Genomic DNA, 21,123 nt, shown 5'->3' with positions numbered 1-21,123 from the left:
CACACAGCCGTAATTCCAGGGCTAAATCCCATTAAAATTAACTTTGACAGGAGCTTCATTTCGTTGCCTCCTTGCTCCACTAAAATTTTGGAGCTTTATCCTATTAGGGGGATTTGTTTCTTTTCCCTCTTTCTTCTCTCCCGAAACCAACAGCGGATCCGGATTTTATTAACGGGAGAGTCTTAACAAGGACACCTGGGGGGGATTTTAGGGATTGCTATTGGAATTAAGTTATTTCTCCAGATGTTTTCTGATTATTTGCTCCGTGTTTTCCAAGCGAGGCCGATTCCGAGCACGTTCCCGCCGGGAAGGGCCGCTAAGGCAAAAATAAACCTTCTTCTGTGCTCATTTGGCAGCAGGGATGGATAATATTGGAAAGCAATTATCAATACCTGGGTTTTGGGAAGTGTGGGGGGGTCTCGGCGTGGATTCCCGGCCACCGGAAAAGCGTGGAGCCAAAAAATACGGATCAAGAGTGGGTTTGATCCTACAGGAGTGGCTCTAAATCCTTCTTGAAAGCCCAAAAATTCTTCTTGGGCTCCAAGTTTGAATTCCCAAGTCTTCGCTGAACCCCACCAAGTCCAAAACTCTGCTTGGAAATTCCATCCCTCGCTTCCAGATTTTTTTTTTTTTTTCCCCCATGTTTTTCCGAGTGTGGTGTCTCTTGGAGAGGGTTGATGGTGCGACCTTCTCCGTCTTCCGGGAACAAGAGCTCTGCAGGCTGAGATTTAGATGAAAATGTGGCGAAAAGGGGTTTTTCTGGATTTTTTTTTTTCCTCTTCCCATATTGGCTCTGACCATCCCAGGTTGTTGAAGAGCGGGAGCGGCACTCGGAAAGGGTGGGATGAAGCCGGGGAATTTTTGGGATCTGCTCGGATGTTCTAAGGGAAAATTTGGTCTTTGAAGGGTCAGACACGAACCTGGAGACCACGGCCATGGGTGGCTTGGTCATCATCTGGCCAACAACTCCAAATAATTAATTACTCCGAGCTCCAGCAGGTCCCGGGAGCAGATCCAGGTGGATCCCATCCTGATGGGATCCACCTCCGTTAATCCTAGAGGAGACACTGATGGCAACTCCGCGTCCTGTAACTTCATTCCTGTTTTCCAGTTCGTCGCCTTCCGGCGTGTTCGAGAAGGAATACGACATCTATCGGGATTACAGCACGGAAGGACAACTCCTGCACTACAGGTAGCCGGGAATTTCCCTCCGGGATCGGGGTTGGGATGGGTGGGTGGAGCAGAGAACGTGGCTTGATGTTTTATTCCCGCTCTTCCAAGTCTCGTCCTCATCCCTCCCCTTTGTGTGTTGTCTTCGGGTCCTTGTGGAACTCCAGAGGTCCTCAAGGAACCCCAGAAATTCCTCAAGAACCCCAAAACGTCCTCACTGAACCCCCAAAAAGTCCTCAAGGAACCCCAAAAAGTCCTCAAGGAACCCCAAAAGTCCTTCTTGAACCCTGCGGAGCCCGTCTTGGATCCCAGATCCTCATCAAACTCCCAGAATTCTCACTGAACCCCCAAAATCCTCATTGATCCCCAAAATTCCTCTTGAACCCCAAATCCTCACTGAACCCCAAATCCTCATTGAACTCCCGAACATCCTCATTGAACCCCAGAATTCCTTCCTGATCCCCAAAACCCTCACTGAACCCCCAAAATCCTCATTGAATCCCAGAATTCCTTCTTGAACCCCCCCAAGCCCCTGTTAGACCCCCCCCCAAATCCTTCTTGAACCCCCCCAAGTCCTCGTTGAGCCCCAAAAGTCCCCGTTGGAGCCCACCAGGTCCTTGTCAAACCCCCAAAAATCCAAGACGAGGATAAGATCGGATTTGGGGGATTTATGGAGTCATTCCCTGCCCGGTTGCTCCGGGTTCTGATACGCCCCAAATTCCTGGATTTTTTTTTCTGGAATTGGGGATGAGTGGAAGCACCTCCAGCTCTTCCTTTGCTTTCCATGCTGGAAACGAAGACCAGGAAGAGCGGGATGCTCCTCATCCCCTTTCCCAACACATTTTTCCACACATTCCAGTTTATTTGCTGGAATTGGGATGAGTGGAGGCATCTCCAGCTCTTCATGTGTTTTCCGTGTTGGAAAGAGAGATCGGGAAGAGCAGGATGCTCCTCAAATGTTCCTCATCTCCTTTCCCAGCCCATTTCCCACACATTCCCGGGTTTTTTTCTGGAATCAGGGATGAGTGGAGGCATCTCCAGCTCTTCATTTTCCATGCTGGAAACAAAGACCGGGAAGAGAAGGATGCTCCTCATCCTTTTTCCCGACGCATTTTCCACACATTCCTGGTTTTTTTTTTTCTGGAATTGGGGATGAGTGGAGGCATCTCCAGCTCTTCCATTGTTTTCCATACTGGAAAGGAGGACCAGGAAGGGCGGGATGCTCCTCATCTCCTTTCCCGACGCGTTTTCCTGCTGTTCCAAGCCGGCGAGCCCAGCATGCCGCTTTCTCCATCCCGATCCAAGACACGGAAAATAATCTTTCCAGGAGGGGAAAACTCGGAATTTTTTTTTTCAGCTGCCAAGGATAAAATCCCGACCCCATTGCAGAGAGACGGGATCGGGTTTTTATCCTCGCCAGCCAAATGCTCTCCACAAATCCATGGACAACCTGACCTCACCCGCGAGCTGGGTGGGTGCAATTCCCAGGAAGAGCGGGAAGGAGCCGGATTTGGGAATCGCTGGAGCTGCCCGGTTGGGAAACAGGGATTTGTGGGTGGCAGGGACAAGGTGGATTTGGGGCTGGTGGCAATTAAAAGCTTCATTGTCACCGCAGTGCTCATGAGCTGTCGGCATCGGCTGTGCCCCAGGAGACGCCTCCGTCTTCCCAATCCCATAAAAACCCACGGAGCGGCCCTGGCTGCCCTCCCCCCCCCCCCAGCCAGCCGCCAGCCACGGAGCTAATTAGCAGCTTTGCTTAATTAGCTGTGAGTGGACGTCCTTCTGGAAGAGCGAGTCTCCGGCAGAGCTCGGTGGGGTGGGAATGTTGGTTTAACCCCGTGAGTGCCACGAGCTGGAACCGGAGCTGGTGATGAATTCCTGGGATTAATTAGGAGGGGAAAAATTAATCGTGGAGTCACGGGATGGCTTGGGTGGGACCTCAAAGATCATCCAGTCCCACCCAAACCATTCCAAGGGCAGGGACAGCTCCAGGTTGCTCCAAGCCTTGTCCAGCCCGGCTTCGGACAATTCCAAGGATGGGAATGTTGGTGCTCCAGGAGCTTTGGAAAAGCTGCAGAGGGATTGGGGGATCTCTGGTTGTCCCATGGGTTCGTGCTGACGTGGAGATGACGAGTTTGGAGCAGGATGGAACCCAACCGGAGCGTCAAAGGTCCATCACGGAGTGGGATGAGGCCTCAAACGCTTCCGTTGGAGCTGCCTCAGATCCACCCGCCTCCAAACCCCGTCTGTGAAACCTCCAGGATCGGCTGGGAAATCAGCTCTGCAAGCCAACAGCCTCCCCAGGTCTTCCCAACCCTCTTCTCCTTGGGTCTGGCATTAATTCCAGAGGTTTTCCTCTGGAAAACAGCAGAGGGACACAGGGTTTAGTCCCACAGCTCATCCCAGGGTTCTCTGGTGGATGGGAAAGCGTGGCGAGACCCGGGTCACGGTTCCCGCCTTCCTCCATCCCCTCTGGCCGGGAAAGGAGAAGCCGGAGAACTCCCAGATGTTGGGACAAAGTGTGGGATGGAGGTGGCTTGTGGAGGGAAGCCGGATCTTGGGTGAGAAATCCCGAGGGGGATCCTCATGCCTGGAATCATCACCACCTCCAGGTGCAGCTCCAGGGTTCAGCTCCCTGGACACCCCCAGGAGCTGCAGCAACGTCCTCAGGAGCCGGGAAGGATCTTTCCGCTTCCTTGGAGCTCCCGGCCAACAATTCCTACGGGAGATTTTTTCCAGGATAATGAAGATTAAGTGGGTGTCATTAAGAGGATGACGTCGTCGTGCTCTGTCTGCCTGGAAGGCTTTTGTCGGGAAGCTCTGGGATCCCAAATCCCATCATTCCCTGCCCTTAACCCTTCATTCCCTCTGGAGCTGTGGTCCCTGGAGCTGCTTCATGTCCTCGTTCCATTGAGGGAGTCGAGCTCTTTGCTAATCCAAAATCAATCTTCCCATGGGGAAATCTGTTGGTTTGTGGGAGAAATCCCAAATTTCTGTCTTCATCCCATCGGGAAATCCACTAATTTGTGTGAGAAATCCCAAATTTCTGTCTTCATCCTATTGGGAAATCCACTGGTTTGTGGGAAAAATCCCAAATTTCTGACTTCATCCCGTGGGGAAATCCGCTCGTTTGTGGGAGAAATCCCAAATTTCTGTCTTCATCCCGTGGGGAAATCTACTGGTTTGTGGGACAAATCCCAAATTTCTGTCTTCATCCCGTGGGGAAATCCGCTCGTTTGTGGGAGAAATCTCAAATTTCTGTCTTCATCCCGTGGGGAAATCCGCTGGTTTGTGGGAGAAATCCCAAATTTCTGTCTTCATCCCATGGTTGTGCCGGCCAATCAATGGATGGAAGGTCCGAGGCGGCTCAAGCTGCGTTTCAGACCAAAAAATCTTCGGCATTAAGGATCTCCTTCCTCCCTTTCTCCTCCCGACAGCAGGGATGGCACCAAAGCTCTCCACAGCTGTGGGGAAGGTGTCCTGTTGTGTTCCAGCTCTTTGGGATGTCCAATCCATGGGCAGGGAGAATCCCGGTTTTCCCATTGGGTGTTTTAGGAGAGCAGGATTGCTTCACCCGCACGGGATCCTTGGCTTGTTCTTCCTCAATTTCTCCTGGACCTCCTGGACAGGAATTCCACGTCCAGGAACGTTTGAAGAGTTCTCCAATCTTCTTGTGCTCAACAGGAATCGCTTCACAGCAGAGGAATCGGGGAAACGAGGAGAGAATTGGGGTCGGCTCCCAAAAATCCTTTTGGAGCTCTGCGGAACCTCGCGTGGAGGCACCTGAGGGGGTTTCGGGGGTTCAGGAGGTGGTCGCGGCGGTGGGGCCACCTCTGTTTCGGGAGCCAGCCGTGATTTCCCGAAAAATTTTGTGATTTTCCAGTTGGTTTTCACCTCTTGTCTCTCATGAGGGTTGCTGGATTCGTCTCCAGCATGGGAATCTTCAGTGTCCAAATCCCGCCCTGGCCATGTTCAGCAATTCTCCATCCGGATTTGGTGTCCTAGCGCCACGTGGATTCAGGGAACGGCTGTAATTTGGCAGAGTTGTATAAATCCAGGCTCGGAATTCAGGAAGAGACTTGCAGGAGCTTTGGAGAAACCCGGGAAGGAGGTGAGGAACCACCGCGCTGGATTTTGAGCGCGGTTCCGACCACGAGTTGATAAATGTGACCGTTCCTGATTTTCAGTGGTCAGTCCATTCCCTGGTTCCCTTGGAAGCGAGGAAGAGGAGCAGAGCCGACGCCAGTGATTCCCTGGGGAGCCATGACACGAAAATCCCAACTTCTGGGAAAAAAAAAGGGATGAGGGTCGATGGTTTTTCTTGGGAGTATCACGGAGGTGGGACCTCCTGGACTGGGCCTCCTGCCCAAGCCCCATCCAACCTGGCCTCACTTCCAGGATGGAGCAGCCCCAGCTTTCCTGGGAATTCCATTCCAGCCCCTCACGGAGAAGAATTCCTTCCCAAAACCCCACCTGACCCTTCCCTCTGGAAGCGGGAAGCCGTTCCCTGCGTCCCGTCAGGGATGAACGATTCAGGCCGGAGATACCAAGAGGAGGAAAGGCTTTGGCGCAGGGCAACGCGGAATTTTAGCTCGGAATGGGAAAGAGCTAAAAAAAAAAAAAGAAAAAACCAAAAATCTCCGTTTTTGGAACTCTTCGTGGCGCTGCCGGAGCCAGCGGGAGCAGATTCCCTATTGATCGGCTATTTCGGGAAATGTCACTTCTGGTCTCTTTTGTACTTCCCAGCTGATTCCTCACAACAATAAAAGCTCCTCTGTGCTCCTCTCCCGGCATTCCCTCCTCCCCCGCCAATCTGGAAAGATCTCCCCTTGTTTCCCGGTGACATTTGGATTTCGGGAATGAGGCTATTTTTGGAGGGGGATTGCTTTAATTGGGACGAGCAGCCCCGATTGCCTCCCGGGAATTTGGCATCCGTGTCGTCCATGCCCGGCTCTGTGTTGGTCTTGTGCTTCCTCCTGGTGGGATTGATCCCAGAGGAACTCACCGGAGATTCCTCCCCCCCCCGGCCATCGTGGATGTCCCAAAACCAAGAGGACGAGGTGGGTGGTGCGACCTGGGGAAGGTCCACCCCGAGTTGACCTTCAGCGAGGTCATCTTGACCTTCAGGCAAGCGACTCATCGGGAGCGGTCATCCCGGTTCCTTTTGGTGTTTCCTCATCGTCTGCATCCCATAAAATCCTTTGGTTGAGGATTTGTGGGATTTGTGGCCGCCAACGTCCCGACCTGACCGTCCCGCCACGCAACGTTGGAAAACGGCAAAAATTCATCCTCTGGCTTCTCCTGAAGAAAAGTGGGAATGGGATGGGGTGGAATGAGATGGGATGGGTCGTTATCTCCCTCTGGTCTTGATCAACTTTCCGCGGATGTTAATTAGCGCTGATGCCGCCGGAGCAGCAGAACGTCGGAGATGTTTCACAGGGGGAGAGATCTGGTGTTTTGGCTCGGAGCTGAAAGTGATCCCATAGCGCCATCCGGAGACAGGGGTCCGACAATCCCTGAGAGTTTTGGAAAAAATAATTGGGATTTTTTTTTTTTTAATGGTATTTTGATGGGTATAATCCTTCGGGAATGTTTTAGTTGGAGAACGGATTTGTGCGTGGAGGAGCTTCGGGAGGTCGTGGACATCCATCAAACCAAGATTTGATGTCAACATACTTTGGGCTTCAACCTTCCCATGGCTCCGAAATTCCCCCAGAAAGACCAAACTGGATTTTTCCCCTTCCTGGATATTCCGTGGATTGGGTTGAATCCATTAAATCGCCCTGGGAAAACTCGATCCCGGTGCTGCTCACCTTCTTCCCAAATATCCATTTTATGGCCCAAATGACACAAATTTCACCTCGCTCATTCCGGTTTTTCTGGGAGTCAGCTTCCACCCATCAAAAGGCTTCCTAAAAAAATGAATTGCAAGGAGGAAGCGACGCTTCCAGGCGGAAAAGGGATTGGAAGTGTGGAAATTGGGTGGGAGAGGCCATGGCGGGGTTGTGAGAACCCCAAAATCTCACAAAAACTGAGAGACGAGAGCTCGAGCAGGAATTCAATTTTTTTGAAATGTTTAAATTTTAAAATTTAGAATTTAAAATTCCAGTCCAAGCCCCGGGATATTTATATGCACGGAATTCCGCAGAATTCCATGCAAATTTTTTTGGGAACTACTTGCAGGTGAAGAGCGGCGAAACCTTAAGGACGGAGGATCTTAGGATTTTATTCCTATCGCCTGAATTGATTACAAATCACCATAAAACACGAGTTTTTGCACGATTATAGAGGATTCCTGTCCTGAGGACGTTTTCCCAGCTGGAAAATTCCGGATGGATCACAGAGGAGGCTTCAAATGGAAGCCTGGACATCTCCAGGCTCTGCTGCTCACCTTTCCCTGCTTTTTTTCATGGAGATTTTCGTGCCGCCGGAGCAGCACCGGGCACCATGCCAGGCACTGGGAGGTTTTTTTTTTTTCCGCCGCCGGCTCATCCCTGACCCCGGAATTCCCAGCGGGATGCGCTCGGAGCAGGCGGTGCCCAGCTGGGAGGGAAGGGGGGCGGAGGCCGGGCTGCTTCCCTCATTCCCTCATTCCCATCCCAGTTTAGCCTTGGAAAAAGGGAATTTGAAGCTCAGGTGGAAGGCGGAGGGAGAAGATGCTCCCAAATCCCGCAGCTGGGAGAGGAAGGTGAGGAATTTGGGAATTTTTGGGAATTTGGGATGGCACAAGGAGCCGGGATGGTGGTGGGGGGCTGTCCAGGGATCCTTTGCTTTTCCCAGAGAATCCCAACGCGCTTTCCATGAGAAAACGATAATTATTCAAATCGGGGTTTTTTTCCCCCCTTTTCCCAGGGAGGGGAAAATCCACTTAATCCCGGCTCTAAATTTTAATCAGGATTTTTTTTTTTCCCCTTTTCCCAAGGAGGGGGGAAAATCCACTTAATCCCGGCTCTAAATTCTAATCGTCACCTGCGAAGTCTAAACAACACCGGGGGCAGGGGGAAGAAATCTCGGAGAAAACGCGCGGTTTGGGTCGGTTTTGGAAATATTCCTGTTTTTAAACCTCGCGTCGCCGCCTCGTCCCGTGGAAAACCAAATAGTTCTGGTTAGAAATAATAAAACGTTCTCTTAAAACAATTCCACTTAAACCCAAAAATCCACGATTTTGGCTGTTCTGGTGGGATTTGAAGGAATTTTGAGCTGTGGATGGTCGGAATTCATGAATAATGATATGTAAATGAGGGGGGGGGGGTGTTACCTGCAGGGGTGGGATGGGGGTGGCTGCGTCTCTCCAGAAAAAACAACGGGAAGCAAAGGAATTCCTGGGTGAGGGATCCAGGTTTCTCCTCTCCCCTCCATCGCTGACTTCCCAAAAGTTGGAAGAAAATCAAGGAGGAGGCATTGGAGCGAGGAAGGAGATTTAGGTGAAAACGGAAAAAATCCCGCCCTAAAAAAATTATGTGGGAATCACGCAAAATTCCCAAGAAGCCGATTCCTTGGACAGGAGATTCTGAGGGATTTGGGAAGCGGTTTTGTCATGGAAATGTACAGAGCAGGAAGAATCATCCCCACACGGAGAGAACAGCAGGGAGAGCCCGGTGCCAAGCCAGGAATAACAGGAATACTTGGAATTTCTGCCGGATGCCCCCGTGCCAGCATCCCCTTGAATTTCTCGGGAGTGGGCAGCGATTTAAGCACAAAAACCGCCTTTTTGGGATTCCTTTTTCCAGCAAGAAAAAATTCCATTTATTCCGTGGCTTTTTTTTTTTTTTTTTTTTTTTTTTTTTTTTTTAGCCATAAATCCAGGGAGCTTTCAGGAATATTGCTTCCCCTTTTATTTAATATTTGGGATGGAAAGCTCGGCCCCGGACGAGGTGATTTTTATTTGTTGGGGGATTTTTATTCGGATCCGCCGCTGCCAGATGCCGCGGGCTGGAATATTCATGGCAGCTGCAGAGCTGGGAGTTAAGCCTGGGTTTCACCTGGTTCGGGTGAAAACACCTGGATTTAGGAGGGATTTGGGTTCGGGAGGGGGTGGGGAAAATGTGGAAACGTGGATTTGTGCAGGGAGGTTCCGGATCGTCCCATTCCAAGCCCTTTCCATGGGCAGGGACACCTTCCACTATCCCAGGTTGCTCCAAGCCCCATCCAACCTGGCCTTGGACACTTCCAGGGATGAGGCAGCCACAGATTCCCTGGGAATTCCATTGGGAATCCTCTGTGGCTCTTCCATTTTTTTTTTTTCCTGAAAATTTTTGCAGTCTTTGTGTAGGAATCAGGTTGTTCGTGAGGATTGAGGACCTCCAGCTCTTCCAGAAGAAACGTGGAGCGATCCGAGATTTTTGTGCGTGGTTTCTGAGCAGGAAAAGCAGATTTTTTTTTTTTTTCCAGGAGCAGAGCAAGGTCGGAAGGGGCTTGGAGCAACCTGGGATAGCGGAAGGTGTCCCAGCCCATGGCAGGGGATGGAACTGGATGAGCTTTAAGGCCCCTTCCAACCCAAACCATTCCACGAATCCACGATTTTGTGGTCGTGGACGGAATCCTGAGGGTCTGGAAGGGCTCCATCAAGGGGTTGAGATCCATCAAACCAAGGTGGAGGAACGCAAACTCATCCAGGTTTTCGACGGCAGGAAGTTGGCAGCAGGCTCAACTCCCCAGGAGCTCCAAAGGCGCTTCCAAGGGTGGAAAAGGAAGGAATAAATCGTTCCCGAATCCCTTGGAGCGAGGATGAAGTCGTGGACAAACAAGGAGAGGCTGTGGAGCCTCCTGCAGGGAATTGTTTGCGGCTTTTTGTGGGAATTTTCCCCTCGAAACTCAGCGATTGAACTCGCTGCGCCTTTTCCTGGGGGACGGAAGGGACAAATGGCTGGGAATAAACGAGAACTGGAGAGGGATGGACAGGGAGAGCAGACGGTGCCTCCGGCATCTTCTGTTCCAGCGTGGGATTGGTGACAGGATGTGCTTCCCTGTGCCTCGGGAACAGCGAATTCCAGCTCGGATCCCTCCTGTGAGCCGGGCAGCTCCAGAAAACCCGTCTTTGCTCTTCCTCCTCAGTGCCCCAAGGGCTCGGAACAGGGAGAGAGGAGATGAAAATCCTCTGTGCCAGGGAAGGATTCCTCAGGGGGGAATTTCTTCCCAATATCCAATCCCACGGGCAGGGACATTTTCCACAATCCTGGGTTGCTCTAAGCCCCGTCCAACCTGACCTTGGACATTTCCAGGGATGGGGCAGCCACGGCTTTTCTGGGAATTCCATTCCAGGGCCTCCCCATCCTCCCAGGGAAGAAATCCTTCCCGTTATCCCATCCAACCCTGCCCTCTGGAAGTGGGAAGCCATTCCCTGTGTCCTGTCCCTCCATGCCTTGTCCAATACCCAATCCCCACCCAATCTCCATCTTTGGGGTGCTCGGGAATATCCATCCTCCAGGCTCTGCGGTGGTTTGGGAGGTTTGGGACCAGCGGTGCCGAACCCTGGTGGGACTCTGACCCTCATCCCTGTGACGTTTCTCCCCGCAGGACCTCATCCCTCCGATGGAACGCCGGCACCAAGGAGCGGATGCTGATCAAGGTGACGGACCGGGAGCCCAGCTTCCTCCTGCACCAAGGCAACGGCTACGCCCCGGAAAACCAGCCGGGCTCCCGCTCCCGCCGGCCCTCGGGCGGCCAGCAGTCGCCCAACCTCCAAACCTTCTCCTCGGACGCCGACAACTCCGTCTTCTTCCCGGAGAGGAAGCAGTCGCCTTTCCTGAAGAGGGCCGAGCACGTGGGCAGCTGCTCGCCGCTGCTGGGCCGGGGCGATTCCTTCTGCTCGCCGCTCCAAGCCCAGCACCGCAAACATTCCAGCGAATCCCAGCCCTCGTCGCCCCGCTACGCCTACGAGCCCCCGCTCTACGAGGAGCCGCCCATGGAGTACCAGGCTCCCATCTACGACGAGCCGCCCGTGGACATGCAGTACGAAGCCAGCGGCAGCTACAAGGCCGGCTCGCCGCAGAAGTCGCCCATCCGGAAGCCTCACCCTTTCCTCCAGTCGCCCAAGCAAGGCGGCTCCAACTCGCCCTACCAGCAGCTGGTGCTCACCAAGCAGAAGTGTCCCGACCGCTTCATGAGCCTGGAGTACAGCCCTGCCGGCAAGGAGTACGTCCGGCAGCTGGTCTACGTGGAGCAGTCGGGCTCCAGCCCCAAGATGAAGACGGGCTTGAGGCACAAATATTCCCCCAACCCCATCGGCGGCTCCTACTCGCTGCAGCACAGCCCCTGCCTGGTGCGGGACCAACGCCTGGAGATCAAATCGGGCGACTACAGCAGCATGGAGGGACCCGACTTCTGCCCCGGCCCCGCGGGCGCCCCGGTGGCCCAGGGCGAGGACTCCATGTCGTGGTCCAGCCAGCAGGACACCTTGTCCTCCACCGGCTACTCGCCTTCCACCAGGAAGAGGAAAAGCCGGAAGGCTTCGGCGAACCACGACGCCAACGCCTCGTCCACGGACGGCTCGGGGGAGCGGGAGGCCTTGGTGGGCGAGCTGGGTGAGGAGCGAGCGGCGCCGGCGCCCAACCGGTCCCCGATGAACCGGACGGAGAGCAAGGCGGCCGAGGCGGAGGCGGCGCGGGGCTTCCCGGAGCCGTTCCTGGCGCAGGCGCGCCTGGCGTGGGAAGCGCAGCAGGCTCACTACCACATGAAGCAACGGAGCAGCTGGGATTCCCAAAAGGACGGTTCGGGCTACGAGAGCGACGGAGCCCTGCCGCTGCCCATGCCGGGCCCGGTGGTGAGAGCCTTCAGCGAGGACGAGGCGTTGGCGCAGCAGGAGAACAAGCACTGGAAGAGGAACACCTTCGAGAAGCTGGGCTTCCCTCAGATCCTGCTGGAGAAGAGCGTCTCCGTCCAGACCAACCTGGCCTCCCCCGAGCCCTACCTGCATCCATCTCAGGTAACGCCCCTGGGAGTGGTCTCGGGTTTTGGGGGGGTCTTCACCACAATTGGTGGTGGCCGATCCTTCTTGGAGTGGTTGAAGCTCCTTCTCTTCCAGTGTGGATCCAGTGGGATGGTCCCTGGGGTGATCCCGCACCAGCTCTGTGCCGTGGCTTCTCCTGTCCCGGTCAGGGGCAGATCCTGGATCCACCCAGCTCCCAGGAGATTCCTGAGTGACCGTCCCTGGCTGATCCCTCAGGGAAGATGGTCCTTGCCAAGGTGGTCCCTCAAAGATGTTGGTCCTTAGCAAGGTGGTCCCTCAAAGATGTCAGTCCTTGCCAAGGTGGTCCTTTAAAGATGTTTGTCCTTGCCAAGGTGGTCCCTTGAAGATGTTGGTCCTTGCCAAGGTGGTCCCTCAAAGATGTTGGTCCTGGCCAAGGTGGTCTCTCAAAGATGTTGGTCCTTAGCAAGGTGGTCTCTCAAAGATGTTGGTCCTTGCCAAGGTGGTCCCTCAAAGATGTTTGTCCTTAGCAAGCTGGTCCTTCAAAGATGGTCCTTAGCAAGGTGGTCCTTCAAAGATGATGGCACTTGCGAAGGTGGTCCCTCAAAGATGTTGGTCCTTATCAAGGTGGTCCCTCAAAGATGTTGGTCCTTGCCAAGGTGGTCCCTCAAAACCTTGGGATGGAAGAGCCACCAGTTTTCCAGGATTTGCTTCCCAGGGTTGTGGGCTGCTTGTTCCCTCCCCAGAGATCCCTCGAGCCCCCAAACTCCCATTCCAGAGGAGACCCTGAGGCTCTGACCTGGATCTGCTGGAGCTGGTGCATCCCACGTGCCCAGGTTCCAGCCCGTCAGATGTTTCCCTGGCTTTTTGGATGTCCTCCATCAGCTTCTGGATGTCCTCCATCAGTCTCTTCTCCTCCAGGGAAAGGCTGGGACAAGGCAGGGAAAGGCTGTCAGGGCTTCCAAAAAAACAGGTGATGATGCCACGTGTGGGGATAAATCCCACCTGGAGAACTGCCCGGAAGATGGAATTTGGTGTCAGCAGGAAGGAGACCCTGGACGTGGACCTGGGGAGCAGCAAATCATCTGGAAAATCCCTTTTGTGTCCACGGAAACGTGTAATGAAATCGGTGGAGCGTTGCATCCAAAGGCAGCAGCAGAAGATTCCTGAGGAACAATTGTCCCCAAGGACTCGGTGCTGCCCGAGGAGGTCCAAACCCAAGACTGGAGAGCTCGGGATCTTCTTTGGATCTTCATGCCAGGAGAAAAAGCTGCCACCCTTAGTGATCCTACACCTTCTTCACGGAGCTTGGGACGTGGTGGCAATCTTCTCCACTCCTCAGAGGTTTCTGTCCTGGTGGCCCCATCTGTTGTCCTCGACCTCAGGGACACCAAGGTGGTGGGACACTGGCGCCGGTTTCCCGGAGAAGCTGCGGCTGCCCCATCCCTGGAAGTGTCCAAGGTGGCGCTTGGATCAACCTGGGATCACGGGAGGTGTCCCTGGCCATCGGAACGGGATGATCTTGAAGGTCCTTTCCAACCCAAACCCTTCCATGGTCATGGCTGCGATTGTCGCCAGTGGAGTGTCCCCACGCCGAGGTGCATCCAAGCCCCATCCACGTGGCTCCAGGACCTTCTTCCCTTGAGGATTCCCTAATTCCTGAGGTGACACCATGGTCACGCCATGGGACGGGCAGGAGGCCACGGCCATTTGCAGTGGGTGCCCGATGGTTTATCCCCTTCTCATAGGCCAGAGCATCCCCCAAGTTCATTTAGGTGCTAATTAGAGCATTAATTAATTTCCTATTGGCTCTGGCAGCAGAGGATCCATCACAATTCACTTCCGGTGTCACTCCCTGGCCAGGCCAAGCTCTCCTTGGCTGGAGAAGATGGATGTCCCCAGCCAATGTGGTCCTTTCCTTCTCCCTGGGCGTTCTTGGTGCACAACGTGGCTGCAGCCCAGCCCATGGGCCAGTCTTTGGAAGAGCCACGTCCCCAACAGCTGCCAAGGGAGAGACCTTCCAGCATCTCCTACATCTCCCTCCACCCAGGAAACCCCACGGGCCTTCAGCTGACCAGAGGACGCAGAAGGACCTTTGGGGTGAAGTGGCCACCACAGGGACAGCAGGGCTGGGTCCCTTGAGGGACCTTCAGCTCCGGTGTCCCCATCCTGTGTTCCTGCCATCGTCACCGTGGCCACGGTGGGAGCGGAGCGATGTCGACGGAAGGATCTGGACATTGGAACAGGGAGAGACAAGAAACTTGACTTCTTTGAAGAAGGAGCTCAGTCACCTCCCAGCAGCTCTGGTGGCTCTTTGGGTGGCTTCCTTGTCCCCTCCTGGATTTTCCACCTCCTGGGTCTTTCCACCTTCTGCTTTTCTTCTGTTCCTCATCTAAAGCCCAACCCCGAGTTCGTGGCAGCACTGGAGACACCGTGCCCATGGACTCTTCTCAGGGCCACCAACGCGGCTCCTCCACACGAGGTGGGGACAGTGGTGTCACCTCTGCATGGTGTGGCATGTCCTTCCCTGCCATGGGTCATGTCCCCAGAGCCCCCAGGTGGTGCTGGCTTGGATGTTGCAGAAGAGATGATGAAGCCACCTTGGCTGTCTGCAGGACCACGGAATTGTCCACCCCAATTGTCCCTTCTTGGCCTCCTCCATGCTGGCCACCAGCTGTTGGGGTGTCCCTTCTCCACCTGGAGTGACATCCACAAGCTGTGCTGGTTCCAGCAGGAGGAGGACACTGGTCCGGAGGGTTCCTCTGGGTCCTTCCCAGCTGGACGCTCTGCAGAGGTCAGGGTCAAATCCTGAACATCTCCTGTCCCTCAAGATGTTCAGAAGGACCATCCACGTTCCTCATGGCTTGGAGGAGCCACCAGCCTCCTCCTGTGGCCACTGGAGAACCACCCTGGGAGGTGATTTTGGGTAGAGGGGGCTGTTCCAGGGGGGCTGTTAAAGGTGGGTGTGTCCCCAGTGTCCCCAAAGGACAGGTGGAACCCAAAGCCACTCGGCCTTTGCTTGCCCCACGTTGCCACCAACAACTTCTGTCCATGGCTCCACTGCCCAAGAGTGAAGAGAGTCCAGCCTGTCACTTGTCCCCACCAGTCCCCTTCCTCCTGACGCCAGCTGGTGCCACATCCCACCTTGGCTGCTGGCACTGGGGCAGCTCCACTTGGCCATGATGGGATTGAGGAGAAGCTCCTTGGAGAGGACGAGGTTTGTGGGAAGACTTCTCAATGCTGCAACGGTTGGTTGGTTGGTTGATTCATCGATTGATTGGTTGGTTGGTTGATTGATTGATTGGTTCGCTGGTTCGTTGGATTGTTGGCTGGTCGGTCAGTTCATCGCTGGGTTGATTGATTGGTTGATTGATTGTTTGTTGGATTGATTCATTGGTTGGTTGGTTTGTCTGTTGGTTTCTCCACTGGTCGGTTGGTTGGTTGATCAGCTTGTTGGCTGATTTATTGGTTGGATGATTGGTTGGTTGATTGGTCGGTTGATTGGTTCATTGTTTGATTGACTGATTGGTTCATTAGTTTGTTGGCTGGTCAGTTGGTTTGTTGGTTAGTTGATTGATTGGTTTGCTGGATCAATTTATTTGTTTTAGTTCAACCATTCATGCATTGGTTGGTTTGTCTGTTGGTTTCTCCACTGGTCAGTTGGTTGATTGGTTGGTTGGACGATTGGTTGGTAGATTGATTGATTGATTGATGGATGGATGGGTTGGCTCATTGGTTTGTTGCTTGGTTGATTGATTGGTTTGTTGGGTGATCTATTGGTTGGATGTTTGGTTGGTTGGTTGATTGATTGGTTGGTTCATTGATTGGTTGATCAGTTAGTTGCTTGCGTGCTTGGTTGAGTGATTGTTTTATTGGTTGATTGATTGATTGGTTGGTTGGTTGGTTCATGGGTTTTTTCATTGATTGCCCTATTGGTTGGTTTCTTGGTCTGTTATTTCTTGGTTGGTTCATCGGTTGCTTGGTTGATTGATCCATTGGTTGGTTGGTTCATTGGTTCATTGGTTGGTCAGTTTTTTGATCTGTTGCTTGATTGCTTGATTGATTGATTGGTTGGTTGGCTGGTTCATTAATTGATCAGTTTGTTGGTTGGTTCATTGGTTTATTGGTTGGTTGGTCAGTTTTTTGATCTGTTGGTTGATTGCTTGATTAATTGCTTCTTTGGTTGATTCATTTGTTGGTTGCTTGGTTGATTGATCTGTTTGTTGGTTGGTTTACTGGTTGTTTCATTGGTTGGTTTGTTGATTGATTGGTTTGTTGATTGATCAGTTGATTGGTTGGCTGGTTCATTGATTGATCCATCGGTTGATTGGTTCATTGGTTTATTGGTTGGTTGGTCAGTTTTTTGATCTGTTGCTTGATTGATTGATTGATTGATTGATTTGTTGGTTGATTCATTGGTTGGTTGCTTGATTGATTGGTTTGTTGATTAATTGATTGGTTTGTTTATTGATCAGTTGGTTGGTTGGTTCATTGATCCATTAGTCAGTTGCTTCATTGGTTTATTGGTCGGTTGGTTTTTTGATCTGTTTCTCGATCGATGGATCGATCGATCGATCGTTCCATCAGCACTCCCACCCCCCCAGCACCGCTGACCTGTCCCGCCTGTTGTCCCCCAGTCCGAGGACCTCGGCGCCTGCGCGCAGTTCGAGAGCAGCCGGCAGACGCGGAACATGATGCCGAGCGCCAGCTGCGTCTTCCCCACCTTCAACCTGCGCAAGCCCTCCTCGGAGACGGACATTGAGAACTGGGCCTCCAAGCACTTCAACAAGCACACCCAAGGGCTCTTCCGACGGAAGGTCTCCATCGCCAACATGCTGGCCTGGAGCAGCGAATCCATCAAGAAACCCATGATCATGACCAACGACCGCAACGTCAAGAAGGAGGCGTGCGAGATCTTCAAGCTCATCCAGATGTACATGGGCGACCGGCGGGCCAAGACGGACCAGCTCAACGTGGCCTTGGAGATCGCCACCAAAGGTTGGAGCATGCAGGGGCTGCGCGACGAGCTCTACATCCAGCTGTGCCGGCAGACCACCGAGAACTTCCGTTACGAGAGCCTGGCCCGCGGCTGGGAGCTCATGGCCATTTGTTTGGCCTTTTTCCCACCCACTCCCAAATTCCATTCCTACCTTGAAGGATACATTTACCGGCACATGGATCCGGTGAATGACACCAAAGGTAAGTGAGGAACCGTGGCCCGGTGGCTTCTTTGATTGTCTCCAATCTCTGGAAGTGTTGAAGGCCAGGTTGGATGGGGATTGGAGCGACCTGGGATAGTGGAAGGTGTCCCTGGATGGTCCTTGCGGTCCCTTCCAACCAAAACCATTCCATGATTCCATGTCCCATCCGGCTGATTTGGTTCCTTTCCTCTTGGCTGAGTCTCCTGGTGGAAAGGTGGATGAGGAACTCATCCAAGACTCCTCCCCCGATGCTGTGGGACCTTTCCCACCCTTCTCCTTCCTGGAAATCCGAGAGGAACTGAGCTCTGACACCTTTGCTGTGGGATCAGCCTCACCTCCACGCCTGGAACTTCTCCCATCCCCTGAAGTTCCTTCTAACCCAAACCATTCCATGATTCCATGGTCTCACCACCATTCCCAACTCCAGATGTTTCTCCTCAAGTAGCTTTGGATCCAAAAATCCCATGATTCCATGGTCTCACCACCATTCCCAACTCCACATGTTTCTCCTCAAGTAGCTTTGGATCCAAAAATCCCATGATTCCATGGTTTCCATCATTCCCACCTCCAGATGTTCCTTCCCAAGTAGCTTTGGATCCAAAAATCCCATGATTCCATGGTTTCCATCATTCCCACCTCCAGATGTTTCTCCTCAAGTAGCTTTGGATGCAAAAATCCCATGATTCCATGGTTTCCATCATTCCCACCTCCAGATGTTCCTTCCCAAGTAGCTTTGGATCCAAAAATCCCATGATTCCATGGTTTCCATCATTCCCACTTCCAGATGTTCCTTCCCAAGTAGCTTTGGATCCCAAAAAATCCCCAGTGTTGGGATGGAATCCAGAAGATTCCCATCTCCCGAGGGTTTTGGTCGTGGCCAGAGAAGGAGACAAGAAATTTGGGAAATTTGGGAATTTTTTGGAGATCCTCTCCAGCCTTGGGATTGGTTGTCCCAAATCCTTCACCACCTGGACGTCCCCATGAGTTGATGCCACCTCCCAGTGGGTCGTGGACGGGGTGGGATTGGGAATCCAGGAGAATTTCGGATTTTGGATCCCAAATTTCTCCCGGGAGTTCCGAGGTGTCCCTCAGCTTCTGGGGGACACCAACAGGGACATCAGGGAGGACACAAGGACATGATCCCACCCCAGGTGGCCACGGAAGGTGGAGATGACACCACGTTCCCGATGGGAATTCCCGGGAATGTCGGGATGGGTTGGTCCCACCAGAGGTGTCCAAGTCATTTCCCACTGGATTCAGCGTGCAGGGGGAGGCTCCGCCCCCAACTCTTCCCCAGCCAATCAGAGCCATTTCCTGGGAGAGGCTCCACCCCCAACTCCTCCCCAGCCAATCAGAGCCCTTCCCTGGGAATTCCCCAATCCCATCCTCGTTTTGAGTTTTCCGTGGTTTTTTGGGAATTCCGTTGTCTTCGTGTTGGTCGGTTTCGTTGTCGATGTTGATGTGTTTGAATTTGCATTTCCGATTCCATCTCATTTGGTTAAATTTGCATTTTCATTGTCATTCCAATTGGGTTTCTCTTTCCATTTCATTTTTATTTTCAGATTTAAATAGAATTTTTATTTAAATTTTATTTTAATTTTTTCTCCTTTTTTCTAATTTAACTTTTCTTTAATAATTTTTCTGGTTTTAATTTATATTTGAATTTATTTCTTAATTTAATTTTCTTAATTTATCATCCATTTCAATTGATTTCTATTGTATCATTAATTTTCTTCTTTATTTTCTCTTCATTATTTATTTTTATCTTTTCATCTTTATTTCCGTTAATTATTGCTTTAATACCATTTTATTTTATTTTATTTTATTTTATTTTATTTTATTTTATTTTATTTTATTTTATTTTTATTTTTATTTTTTCTCTTCCATTACATTTTAAAACTTTTCTTAATTTTTAAATCTTTGCTCACTTATTTTGATTTTTGATCTTGGCCCGCTTATGCTTATTTGGTTTTATTTTTAATTATTTTAATTTATGAATTCATTTTCATGTTTTTATTTTAATTTTCCATTTTTATTGAATTCATTTTCTTCATTTTCATTTCAAGTTTTTATTTTCATTTCCATTTTCACTTTGTTTCAATGTTTCATTTAACTCAGTTTCATTTCAACGTTTTATTTTCGTTTCCACTTTTGTTTCCTTTTTAATTTTTTTCATTTTCTTTCAATTTTCCTTGGAATTTATTTCAGTTTTTCCTTTAATTTTATTTCAGTTTTTTATTTTCATTTCCGCTTTCATTTAATTTTAATTTCCGTTTTCATTTCAATTTTCCTTTAAATTTTTCCTTTAATTTCATTCCAGTGTTTTAATTTCAAATTAAACTTCAGTCATTAATTAATTTCCATTATATTTTAAATTTTATTTTTCTTTGTTTTTATTTAAATTTAATTGTATTACAATTTTTAATTTCAAATTTCATTTCAGTTTCGTTTTAATTTCATTCCAGTTTCCATTTTATTTCCAATTTTCATTTCATTGCAAATTTTAATTTTGATTTCAACTTTAATTTCCATTTCAAAATTTTAATTTCACTTCAGTTTTTGTTTCAGTTTCAGTTCCCATTTCAATTTCAATCTCAAATTTAATCCTAATTTCAATTTTCAAATTTTTATTTAATTTTTATTTTCATTTCAATTTCAAAAATTCCATTTTAATTTCCATTTCTTTTCAAATTTCAATTTCAATTTTCCTTTTTTTCCTATTCTAAATTATAACTGTCATTTCAATTTTAATTTTATGTAATTTCAATTTTTTAAAAAATCTGTTATCTATTTTAATTTCATTTCTATTTCAATTTCAAAATCTCCATTTCAATTTCCACTTCTTTTCCAATTTCAATTTTTTTCTATTCTAATTCAAACTGCAATTTCAATTTTAATTTATTTTTAAATTTAATTTAAATGTATTCATGTTTAAATGTTTAATTTAATTTCAAATTATTTTCCAATTTAATTTTAATTTCAATTTTCATCTTTTTCCTAGTCTAATTTAAACTGCAATTTCAATTCTAATTTCAATTTCAATTACAATTACAATTTATTTTTTATTTCCATTTTAATTTCTGTTTTAGATTTAATTTTAATTCAATTAATTCCAATTTCATTTCGATTTCATTTCAATTTTAATTTCGATTTCTTTTTTCATTATATTTTAATTTCATTTCATTTTCAGTGTAATTTCGTTTCAATTTCAACTTTAATTTTAATTTCTTTTTTCATTTTATTTTAATGTCATTTTCTGTGTAATTTCATTTCAATTTCTTTTCAATTTGATTTCAATTTCAATTTTAATTAATTTCAATTTTTCATTTCGATTTTGATTTTAATTTCCTTTTTTTTTCATTTCGATTCCATGTTCACTCCCATGCCCATCCCCGTTGTTGTCCCGGTCCCGGTGTCGTTCCCCGCGGGAATTCCCGGGGCGTGTCCCCAGTGTCGCGGCACATCCGGCACATCCTGGCAAGGACCAATCAGAAGAAACCCAAATTGCGAAAGAAACCCAAGGCCCAGAGCGAGGAGATGCCGGGTAGGGAGCCCCGACTCCCCGGGGAGGGGACAGGAGCAGCACGGACACGGGGACGGGGATTATTAATTAATTAATTGGGGTAATTAATAGGGGCGAGAGAGAGTTGGTTTAATTTATGTAATAGGAAGAGCAATAATAATATTAGAAATTTTTGTGTTAATATTAATATTAACATCAACATTAACCTTAACATTATTAGATTAATATTGATTATATTCATGATATTAATATTAATAACATTATTATAATTATTATTATCAATATTAATGGCAATATTAGTATCAATAATAACGCTAATATTA

The 21,123-nt window shown here is 49.7% G+C and overlaps 1 protein-coding gene across 2 annotated transcripts in view; it reads left to right on the top strand.

The window, feature by feature from the left end:
- The window catches only part of ARHGAP39 (Rho GTPase activating protein 39), a 103,055-nt gene that overhangs the window by 75,070 nt on the left and 6,862 nt on the right, over positions 1–21,123 (top strand). The window contains exons 3-6 of one of the 2 annotated variants that reach the window (XM_066208053.1): positions 1,112–1,192; positions 10,687–12,094; positions 16,714–17,275; positions 20,729–20,821. In XM_066208053.1, coding sequence (XP_066064150.1) covers positions 1,112–1,192; positions 10,687–12,094; positions 16,714–17,275; positions 20,729–20,821 — 2,144 coding nt within the window. The remainder of the gene's footprint in view (positions 1–1,111; positions 1,193–10,686; positions 12,095–16,713; positions 17,276–20,728; positions 20,822–21,123) is intronic. The other variant, XM_066208092.1, reaches the window with a different exon arrangement.

Source organism: Chamaea fasciata, unplaced genomic scaffold (genome assembly GCF_029207755.1).
Source record: "Chamaea fasciata isolate MVZ Bird 193981 ecotype frontalis unplaced genomic scaffold, bChaFas1.0.hap1 SCAF_1, whole genome shotgun sequence".
NCBI lineage: Eukaryota > Metazoa > Chordata > Aves > Passeriformes > Sylviidae > Chamaea > Chamaea fasciata.
The sequence above is the reverse complement of the archived record's forward strand: the minus strand, read 5'-3'. Positions and strand labels throughout refer to the sequence as shown.